This window comes from Schistocerca nitens, chromosome 4, assembly GCF_023898315.1.
Source record: "Schistocerca nitens isolate TAMUIC-IGC-003100 chromosome 4, iqSchNite1.1, whole genome shotgun sequence".
NCBI classification, from domain to species: Eukaryota; Metazoa; Arthropoda; class Insecta; order Orthoptera; family Acrididae; genus Schistocerca; species Schistocerca nitens.
Genome location: NC_064617.1, coordinates 296,406,181 through 296,418,252, shown reverse-complemented (window position 1 = coordinate 296,418,252; position 12,072 = coordinate 296,406,181). Strand labels below are relative to the sequence as shown.

Below are 12,072 nucleotides of genomic sequence, written 5' to 3'. Positions count from 1 at the left end.
ATTGAAGTACATACCTGTGTTCTAAATGCTACATGAGGAGATAAAGTTTACTTTTGTATTGTGGCTGTGTAGGTCACCTGAAACTATTGTTTTATTAAAAAAAACTCCCTTGCAGATTAAAACTGTGCACCAGAACAGGCTTTGAAACCAGAACCTTTGCCTTCTGCTGGCAATTGCTCTACCAACTGACCTACCAGAGCACAATTCATGACCTGTCCTCACAGATTTACTTCTCCCAGCACCTCATCTCCTATCTTCCAAACTTCACAGAAGTTGTCCTGCATTTTAATGTACTGTAAGAATTCCAAGGTCCTTAACGAAACCTCTGCATGATGTGTGGTTATGAACTTCACTCAGTATTCTTATTGCTCCGTTGTGCTGAATAAATACGTCATTTATTTTAGGTGCAGTGGCTTAGAAGATTTTTCCATAAATCAGAGACTGAAAATCTGTAAAATAAGCCAACTCTCTATGTTGAGTCAACACGGTGAGAAATATATCTAAGAGCAAAGGATGCTCAACTGAGCACCTTGATTATTTTATCTACATGTTGATTCCATTTTAACTTGTTATCCAGTTGTACCCCATGGAATTTTATACAAAGTGTTTCATTTAATGTATGACATTTAACATCTATTTCTGGTGCTAGTAGGTCTTTTTTGACTTGTTTGAAACAGCACAATGTTCATGTGATTAAAACTTAAATTGTGTTCTTTGAACCAGTTGTAGGCTTGTTCAGCTTTCATCTGAGCTGTGTCTGGGAAGCTTGAGTTAGGACTGTTGATTAGTATTCCCCCATTCCAGGGTTAGTTCCATTTCTTTTATCTTACTGTTATGAAAATGCCATCAGTGCATGAGGAAAGGTATGAATGCTTTACCATTTTAGTTTGCAAGTAGAATTTTGCAGTCCACACATTCGAAGGCTTTGGCAAAGTCATAAAGTATACCAGTGGGATAATTTTTCTTTTTTAGCTCTGAAACGACTTCATTTGTGAGGTCTTGTATGACTTTCTCATTGGAGAACCTATTACAAAAGCCCAACTGAGGGGCAGTTAGGAAGTACTGCTCTGTAAAAAAGGAGCTTGTATTCTACCACAGGTCACTTTCAATTGCTTCTTCATTGATACCTGGCAGATACTAAAAATCTTATAATATATTTATAAGTAAAAGGAGGTCTCATTTATTCCATTACCTGTTCTGCCCAGATTTTAGCTTCAATGGCACCAATGTTGACAGTGCTTATAATTTCACTCCTGAAAAAGATATGCAACTAAGTTCACAAAGTAATGGAAGTCTTATATCACATACAGAAGACCATGCTGCAACAATAATATTATACTTAGGAATAACTGTTAACAGTATATCATCTTATGCACACACACACACACACACAAATAGACAAGACTAGAGGAGTCAGGGAACTCTGGCTAGCAATTTGGAGGAAGGCAACAAATGTGCAGGGTAGTAGGAATGGGGGGGGGGGGGGGGGTCAGTGGCGGCAAGTTCATGGGCTAGGCATATGACACACACACACAATGGAGCAGTTGAGGTGCAGTGCACAATGACCATGATGTGGAGGTGTGGACTTGAGCTGATGACAGGGCAGAGGAAAGGCAAACTGTTGGTTAGAGGGTGTGGGGACAGTGGGTTAGCGGATTTTGAGGCCAGGAGGATTACAGGAGTGAACGATGTGTTTATATGAAACTGACACTACATACGAATTTTCATCTTTCTGAGTCTAATATTTAGTACCTTCAGTTTATCGTAAAAATGCTGATTTTGACCAAAATATTGCCCTGATCAAGCTGAGACTTGTAACTTTTGATTGTGACATACATTTGCATATTCTGAACAATTTTTAGCTTTCTACCTTCATTATTTAGCACCACTTACTTTTTCTTAAAATACTATAAAGTTTCATATTAACTATGTGACTCCATTAAACAACCTCAATTAGTTTTCAAGTTACTTACTAAAAATAAAATTTGGAACGAAAACATCCTTATTCATAATAGATAAAGTATCACTTGTATCTGTTATAGGAACTTCTAATTACAGTACTCAATTACATTGATGAAATAGTACAGCCATACAAAGTTTCAAGACTTTATTATAAATAACAATCATTACTAGAAAACTTAAAGAGGCAGTTCTAAGATCATGTTCTACTGTCAGTCACATTCTAAAAATTCTAGCCAGCGAAGTTTAAATGTAGCTGAGAGAAAACTTTTCAGTAACTAAAGCAAACTCAACTTTATTTATATAAAAATTACGAAGATTATAAATTGTTAAACAACAGAGATATCAATTAATTAATGTGCGAGAAAGGGGCCATTTAGATGCTGCTATCTGTGCCTAGAGTGGTTGATGGCAGATGTTCTGTTCAAAGTCCACTGTGCCAATATACAAATACCGTCAGTGAAATGGTAAGAAGAGACACTTCGCACCAAGATGTCAATCTGTCCACATCAGTCAAATGCCTACAAGCACTGTGCCTTGGATGGTGTCACAGCCATGTAGCTACAAAACACATTTTCGGTAAAAATAGCAACTGAACTTGCGAGGAGTGTACACCATACTGGATCACTTAGATTTCATGGAAGTAACTTTCTGCGTGCTGCATGGCAAGTGGTGAGATTATTTTCCACTTTTAAGGCAAGCAATTAACTTCGATTATTAGAAGTGAAGATGATAGACCATTGTACTTGGAACTTTCTGTAGAGGTCACCTCTGAACTGTTCATAGTGATGTTTCCAATAGGGACATTATTATTATTATTTCTTTACTTTCTCAGGCGTTAAGTCTGGTTAAGAATGGAAAGTGACGCGGACCTTGATCAAGCGTCACTTCCTATTAACTGTACGGTATGTGTTATATTGCATTTAGGAACTTTCAGGTAATTGAACATGTATCAATAATTACGGATTTCTGTAGTTGTATATATATGATTGGATGTAGCTGTATTGCATTGATGTACTGGTGGATATTGTGTGGTATGACTCCTGTAGTTGATAGTATAATTGGTATGATGTCAACTTTATCCTGATGCCACATGTCCTTGACTTCCTCAGCCAGTTGGATGTATTTTTCAATTTTTTCTCCTGTTTTCTTTTGTATATTTGTTGTATTGGGTATGGATATTTCGATTAGTTGTGTTAATTTCTTCTTTTTATTGGTGAGTATGATGTCAGGTTTGTTATGTGGCGTTGTTTTATCTGTTATAATGGTTCTGTTCCAGTATAATTTGTATTAATCATTCTCCAGTACATTTTGTGGTGCATACTTGTATGTAGGAACTTGTTGTTTTAAAAGTTTATGTTGTAAGGCAAGCTGTTGATGTATTATTTTTGCTACATTGTCATGTCTTCTGGGGTATTCTGTATTTGCTAGTATTGTACATCCGCTTGTGATGTGATCTACTGTTTCTATTTGTTGTTTACAAAGTCTGCATTTATCTGTTGTGGTATTGGGATCTTTAATAATATGCTTGCTGTAATACCTGGTGTTTATTGTTTGATCCTGTATTGCAATCATGAATCCTTCTGTCTCACTGTATATATTGCCATTTCTTAGCCATGTGTTGGATGCGTCTTGATCGATGTGTGGCTGTGTTAGATGATACGGGTGCTTGCCATGAAGTGTTTTCTTTTTCCAATTTATTATTATTATTATTATTATTAATTATTATTATTATTATCAGGAATATTATTATATTTTGTGTGTGAACATTTACAGAACATATTGATAAGTTATAACTCAAAACTTCTATTTATGGTCACAGATCCTGATCCCGAAGAATAAGTAACAGGTAGGAACATTTTCTTTCAGTGAGTACAAAGAATAATGTGGACTTGCAGGCTGGAAATGGTCAGTATGTTCTCCATCACTTTCTGGCTGACCACAAAAATAGTTTCCACACTCTTGTAAATGGGGAATATCAATTATTTATTTACCCGCTGCCCCACATATGGTGCATCAGCCAGGAAACTGAACTGTGAAAGTGATCAGTACAAAACAGGTAACTCAGTATGCACTAGCACAATATCAAAATGAGTGCAACAACAGTCTTAAGACTTGCTAATGAGTGTGGAAACTGAATTGTGAATATCAGCCTCAGTAATCTTGAGCATGATGCAAGGAGGTAAGGAGATGACACTTCAGCATGGCTACCACCGGCACTGAGGTTAGAAGAAAAGGCGTATTATCACGGAGCTGCATGGATCTGCAATATATCTGCAAGCTACTGTGCATGCTCACCAGTGCTCAGCCCCCCTTCGAGCTGCAGCAATAGGTGATAGTCACTGCCATCCTCATCACCACAGCTGCTGCTGCTGCCTGCATTATGTCGCAATGTGTCACATTGCATTTGCTGGTACACTGGGCAGGCATCGCTCATCGAGGTCAAGCAATTAAATCAAGTCAAGAATATTTAAAGTCTTTGTTAATTGTTTTTAACAGGCTATTAAAAATGCAATCTAATGATGAGGATGATGTGAAAGTGAAGATGGAACCAGTATTTGAATCCTCAAGTGATGTTAGAACCAGTTTCTGATGATGAAGTCGAAAAAGAAAAAGTAGAATTAATAGAGTTATCAGACAATGAAACTGAGTTCAATATTTCTGAAATTCAGCCAAGTCAGTGAATGCTAAAAACTCCTTTAAAACTAGTTGAAATGCTGAGTGGCAAGGTGGAGTCACCAAACTGAATGCAGTTACTGTTTTCTAAACCTTAATTACATCACAAATAATTGTACAATAAGATGGAATCCAACACAAACACATAAGTATGATTGACTCTAGTAACAAAGAAGATTTCAAAGATGCAAATATTCTTACAGAAGGGAGATTGTTGGAAATAATCGGCAATGATTACAAAGTTTGCTCTAATCCATTTGTGGAAGTAAATAATAAAGTAAATGCTTGTCAAAAGGATATTAAGAAAGTGAAATCTGACTGAAATTATGTAAGGCAGTTGATAAAAAAAATTCTGACAGAGTGGAGGCATTAGAACTACAAGTAGAGGAGCTAAACACTAGTATTACTAGCAGAGAAAATAGAGTAACCTCTGTTAGCTCTTGCAATACTACTGTGCAGCATTTTGCTTCAGTTGACAGTACTTTCATCAGATATCATCAATTTTTATGTGTTTATCTAGACAAACCTTAGAGTTCTGGAATGATTTTGACAATGTTTTGCCAAATGGATAGTCAGAACATGAGAAAATTTCTTTCTTAAGAAATCATTTGTTAGGAGATGCTTTGCAATGGTCAGCTGATGGAATGATTAAATGCAAAAGGCTTTCTGAATTTAAAACTGCATTTCTTAATGAGTACTTATCATACAACAAGCAAAATAATGTACTAATGGGATATTGGAGTTGTAAAAAGTTTACTCCAGGTTGTAAATCAGTTAGAGAGTTCTCTAGAAGGTGCGTTTCATGGCTGTCACAGCTGACAGAAAAGACAAAACCAGAAAGGATGACCATGGGACCAGAAGGTAAGCTGCTTTGGTATTGGCAGAAGAGAATCGTTTCTGTACCTAGAAATAACATGGATAAGTTCACTGATTATCTGGAACAAGAGGAAAAAGCTCCTGTTGGGGAGCAGGTGCACAATAATAATAGGTCCTCTAACAGTCCTGTAAACAACTGAAATAATGACAGTGAAAATGTGAATGTTAGAAGTATACAGGTTCAGAATACACAACCTAATTATTGTGGTCAATCCCATGGTAGAGGAAGAGGGGGTAGGGAGCCATTGTGATTTCACAATAATTACTGTGACGAAGGCAGAAATATGAGTAATGAACTGTTGAGACAAGATGGAGAGCGAATGCTACCCGATCTGATTCTGAATTGAATGATAATAACAGGCCGCATGTAGGAAACTAAGTCCTGTCTATGAGGAAACTAGCACTCACCAGGCAGAAACAGTATCACAGCGAGTAACAAAAACACAAACCACAGTCAGTCAGCATGCACAAACTGATAACAAGTTTGATGAAATAGAAACACACAGCACCAGTGATGTGCTAAACCACTCTCATCCTATAGTTGACAGCAATTTGAACACATTAGAAAAATGGGACAAGAAGGAGCAAGAAAACACTAAAGATAATAGGAAAGAACAAATTAACAGGTTTGAATCAGATAAGGACAAAGATGAAGTAAAGGCTTATATCTCTGACAATAATGGCGATCTGAAGGCTAAAGTTTCAGTAGAGAAGTAGAATCAGTTTTATAAGGTTCTGAAAAGGAGGAGTGTTAGATGAAGAGGGTTGCAACAATAATGAGGTCAGGGAACCTATTAACAGTATTGACTTACTACAAACTGTAAAAACAGACGACTGTATTATAGATAGCAATGTTATACAGGGATGCAGTTGCTCAGAGGCAGAGAGTAGTTTACCTGATTTGCATCAAACAAAACTAGAAGAAGTCGTCCAGTGCTTTGATTTAAAATTGGTGGAAAGGATTTAATAGAAGACTTTTATGAGGAACCTGTTCAAACCAGGATAACTCACCCTATTACAAAAACTAACACCTCTAGAGTAGCAGTGCATTGTCTTCTTGATAGTGGCAGTGAAGCAAATGCTTTGTCCCAAGCATTCTTTAATTCTATTCCTAATAAGAATGAGTTAAATGTTATGAAAATAAATGGTTTAAGAATAACAGCGCTATTGGAAAAGTTTCTTGACCAGTATAGCACAAAGCTTTGGTACCAACTGGTATAGGTAACATAACAATAGATCATCCTTGTTTAATCAAGTGTTGACATATTAATTGGTACAGATCTTTTAACAATATATCAAGGAAAGATTGACTTTGATCAGAGCCGCTTAGTATTAACTTTACCAGATTCTCACATGATTAAAGAGACTCTCATTGGAAATTATGTAGCCAGTAATACTGAAGCATGGGAACTGCCTACTAGAGCAATGAGGAATAAGGGATACTTGCAGCAAGATACTGAATTTGGGAATAATATGCAAGATGCTAATACAGAAAAGAATTATATCCTGGAAGAAATGAAAGCTAAGGTACAGTGATCAAATCAAATTTCTGATAAACAGAGGACAGAATTAAGGGAAGTATTAACCACTAATCACAATTTATTCTCAAATATTCCTGCTCAAATTAAGGGATATGAATGCCATTTGAATATAAAGCCTGGGCAGGTATTTTTCAAAAAACTTATCATATACATGTTTTGAGCAAGCAAGATGTTAAGAAAGAAATTCTACATTTGTTGGTATGGGATATTATTGAGCAAGCAATTAGTGACTATAGTAATCCTCCTGTCATTATGTCTAAACATGATACAAGCATCATATTAGTACTGGACGCACACTGGCTAAATGAAATTTTAATAAGAGTGAGTGACCATCCTCAATATAAGGATGAACAGATACAAAAGTTCTGAGTTATGTATCTTACATCAATGCACATAACATGTGGATCCTGGAATTTGCCCCTGGCAAAAGAATCACATAAATATACAGCCTTTTTTGTATGAAGGAGTATGCTACCATTATAAAATAGTCCCACTTCGATTAAATATTTCTGTGTGTGCCTTTTTAAGAGCGATGGCTGATGTATTGGGGCAGGAATTATTAGATCAGGTGACTATTTATATACACAAAATACAGTTGGCAACTCCCACATGCGAAGAACATATCAGTCTACTAGACAGGGTGCTAGAAGCTATATAAAAAAAAAAGATGGTATGAAATTAAAGTTAGACTTCTCTGAGTGTGTTAGAGACAAAAGAAAATCCTTGGACCACGAAATTAGCAGGGAAGGTATATTGCCCGATCCTTCCAAATTATCAGTCACTGAAAAGCCTGAACTACCCAGAAATGAAAAGCATCTCAGGTCAATGTTCAGTTTATTCAGATTTTACTGCCATTTTGTTAAAGATCACCTGTTTAATGCACCTTGTTGAAGCAGAATACCCTATTGGTTTGAACTGAAGAGTGCCAGTCCGCTTTTGAGGAATTAAAATATTGTTTGATGATTAGTCCACTATTGCACCACTCTGATTTTTCAAACCCCTTTTGCATGTTTGTTGACGCAAGTGGTTATGGGATTGCAGTACAGGTGTTTCAGATGGAAACAGAAGGCAACCAAGAGATACATAAAACAATCACTTTTGCGAGTCATTCACTGCAATGTGCTGAGTGAAATTATGGAATTTCAGAATTAGAGGCATTGGCTATTGTGTTTGGTATGCAAAAGTTTGATTATTATTTGTTAGATCACGAGGCACTTACGTTTCCAAAAACCAGGTGGTCTATGTACGTTCAGCAGTTCGACCTTGAGATTAAATACATACATGGGAAGAGCAATCTGGTAGTAGATTGGCTATCAGGAACTGCCAAGCTATACAGGAAATCAGAAATTCAATTAGCAGATACAAATGAATTATGCATGTTGGCCATACATGAACTCAAGGAGGAAAGTGCCTTGAAACTTAAGAAGAGAGCAGAATGATGACAATCAGCTGAGGTTAGTCAAAAGCTATTTAGGAGTCCCTAATTATCCAGAAGCAGAACAGTACTATTGCCCACATAAAGGAATTTTATTCCAAGGAAGGAAGTTAGATTCAACAGAATGGAAAATATGTTTTCCATCACAACAGGTGGGTCTGCTGATGGATTACTTGCATCTACAATACGACCATTTTGGGCCCAAGAAATGCATTGCAAAACTATGTGAGAAGGTGACCTTAAACATCATGCATCATAGAGCAGCAAGAAGACTAGCACCCTGTGTTGTCTGTCAGAAGGTAAGTGCAGTAAACAGTACAGTGCAGGGAGATTCACACAATGTAGAACCAAGTGAACCCCTGAAATGATAAGCAGCTGATCTTTTCAGCTCCCTCCTGATACCTAAAGGAGGATGTACCCATGATTTCATGGTGATTGGCAGTTTTTGCAAGTATGTCAAACTATAGCCAATAAAGAGAGTTAATGTCAAAATGCTGGTAGACAAGCTAGAAAAGGACTATTTTGTAACCGCTGGAAAGCCTAAGAATCTCTTATTGGATAATGGTCTGAAATTTGTATCTGAAAAATTTAAAGCATGTCTAGAAAAGGCCAGAGTTCACCATATAAAGATCTCAGCATATTTTCCACAGGGAAATATGACCCAAGAGGGTTACATCACACAATGGAATTCAGGATGGAATGTAACAATATTATGAGAAAAAAAGTTGCTGCTCACCATATAGTGAAGATGCTGAGTCGCAGATAGGCACAACAAAAAAGACTCTCACAATTATAGCTTTCGGCCTTTAAGGCCTTTGTCAACAACACACACACACACACACACACACACACACACACACACAAAGCAACTCACACACGTGACTGCAGTTTCAGGCAACTGAAACCACACTGCGAGCAACAGCACCAGTGCGTGATTGGAGTGGCGACTAGGTGGGGGTAAGGAGGAGGCTGGGGCAGGGAGGGGGAGGAATAGTATGGTGGGGGTGGTGGACAGTGAAGTGCTGCATGCGTGTTGATTTTCCAGTCCTGCCTCACAGATATACAGACAAAAGAAGCTATAAGCTACGTTAAACACCCATAAAAGGGCCTTGGACAGAAAAAGAAGGCATGATGCAAAATCTTCCCCCATTAGTTTTAACACGGAAACATAGTAGATCTGAAGACTTTCAAAGCTGACAGTAATTAAAGTCTGTAGGGAGTCTGCCACTCTTTGGTGGGTATGCAGTTTGGCACACAGAGCACTCCCAGCTGGATGAAACTTTATGTCCCTTTCAAGTTCTGATCTCTTCTTCTGTTCTGTCTATAGAAAGTATGTTGTACATATGCTATTTGTTTGTAATGTCTTTCTAGTAAGTAAAAATTATCCCCGAAAGTGACTATACCTGAATGATGACTTACAAGAGAATGTGAGAGGCACTTTGCAATAGAAAATTCTAAATGTTAAAATAACTATGAGCAACTTACGAGCACCAATGATAGAAAAATAATGGATAAAGTCTACAAATAATAAATGAGATCCACAAAAAGGATTAGTAACCGTAAAAATCAGACACTTTGCACTAAGCAAAGTAACTGAAGCTGTAAATTCCTAAAATCTGAAACAATAAACTCTGAATAAATTAATAATACTCAGTTGGAAGTAAGATTGTCTGCATGTATGACAGGGTAATAAAGTGGTGCCACCAGAGGCAACCCAAAGCAATGTGATGTTAATTAAAGGAGATGTGTTGAATTTATGTAAATAGTAAGATCAGTAGGCTGACAAAGATAAAAGGGAGAGAGAAATTTTGAAATATGTGGTTAAATAAAAATAGGGAGAAATAGGAGTAATGAAGTTAGTAGACTGACATGTATGGCAAAATGATGGAAAATTGGTGAGTAGTTCCCTAGCATCTCACAAAAAGGTTTAGAAACATGTAATCTTGCATAAGGCAGATGGTGAATTAACAGATAAATTTTGGCACATGTTGTTGTTGTTGTTGTGGTCTTCAGTCCTGAGACTGGTTTGATGCAGCTCTCCATGCTACTCTATCTTGTGCAAGCTTCTTCTTCTCCCAGTACTTACTGCAACCTACATCCTTCTGAATCTGCTTAGTGTATTCATCTATTGGTCTCCCTCTATGATTTTTACCCTCCACGCTGCCCTCCAATGCTAGATTTGTGATCCCTTGATGCCTCAGAACATGTCCTACCAACTGGTCCCTTCTTCTTGTCAAGTTGTGCCACAAACTCCTTTTCTCCCCAATTCTATTCAATACCAATTCATTAGTTATGTGATGTACCCATCTAATCTTGAGCATTCTTCTGTAGCACCACATTTCGAAAGCTTCTGTTCTCTTCTTGTCTAAACTATTTATAATCCATGTTTCACTTCCATACGTGGCTACACTCCATACAAATACTTTCAGAAAAGACTTCCTAACACTTAAATTTATACTCGATGTTAACAACTTTCTCTTCTGCAGAAATGCTTTCCTAGCCATTGCCAGTCTACATTTTATATCCTCTCTACTTCAACCATTATCAGTTATTTTGTTCCCCAAATAGCAAAACTCCTTTACTACTTTAAGTGTCTCGTTTCCTAATCTAATTCCCTCAGCATCACCCGAGTTAACTCGACTACATTCCATTATCCTCGTTTTGCTTTTGTTGATGTTCATCTTATATCCTCCTTTCAAGACACTGTCCATTCCGTTCAACTGCTCTTCCAAGTCCTTTGCTATCTCTGACAGAATTACAATGTCATAGGCAAACCTCAAAGTTTTTATTTCTTCTCCATGGATTTTAATACCTACTCCGAATTTTTGTTTCCTTTACTGCTTGCTTAATATACAGATTGAATAACATCGAGGAGAGGCTACAACCCTGTGTCACTCCCTTCCCAACCACTGCTTCCCTTTCGTGCCCCTCGACTCTTATAACTGCCATCTGGTTTCTGTACAAATTGTAAATAGCATTTCGCTCCCTGTATTTTACCCCTGCCACCTTCAGAATTTGGAAGAGAGTATTCCAGTCAACATTGTCAAAAGCTTTCTCTAAGTCTACAAATGCTAGAAACATAGCTTTGCCTTTCCTTAACCAATCTTCTAAGATAAGCCGTAGTGTCAGTATTGCCTCACGTGTTCCAATATTTCTACAGAATCCAAACTGATTTTCCCTGAGGTTGGCTTCTACCAGTTTTTCCATTCATCTGTAAAGAATTCACATTATTATTTTGCAGCCATGACTTATTAAACTGATAGTTCGGTAATTTTCACATCTGTCAACACCTGCTTTCTTTGGGATTGGAATTATTATATTCTTCTTGAAGTCTGAGGGTATTTCACCTGTCTCATAGATATTGCTCACCGGATGGTGGAGTTTTGTCAGGACTGGCTTCCCCAAGGCCATCAGTAGTTCTAATGGAATGTTGTCTACTCCTGGGGCCTTGTTTCAACTCAAGTCTTTCAGTGTTCTGTCAAACTCTTCACGCAGTATCATATCTCCCATTTCATCTTCATCTACATCCTCTTCCATTTCCATAATATTGTCCCCAAGTACATCACCCTTGTATAGACCTTCTAT

General features: G+C 37.4%; 1 protein-coding gene and 1 long non-coding RNA gene across 2 annotated transcripts in view; one reads left to right on the top strand and one right to left on the bottom strand.

The window, feature by feature from the left end:
- Window positions 1-12,072, bottom strand: part of LOC126253219 (uncharacterized protein DDB_G0284459-like) — a 457,157-nt gene that overhangs the window by 82,924 nt on the left and 362,161 nt on the right. The window contains exon 13 of the mRNA XM_049954404.1: window positions 1,193-1,253. Within this exon, the coding sequence (XP_049810361.1) occupies window positions 1,193-1,253 (61 nt within the window). The remainder of the gene's footprint in view (window positions 1-1,192; window positions 1,254-12,072) is intronic.
- LOC126253221 (uncharacterized) overlaps window positions 1-12,072 on the top strand; it is a 57,309-nt gene that overhangs the window by 42,740 nt on the left and 2,497 nt on the right. The gene's annotated exons all lie outside the window — the stretch shown is intronic.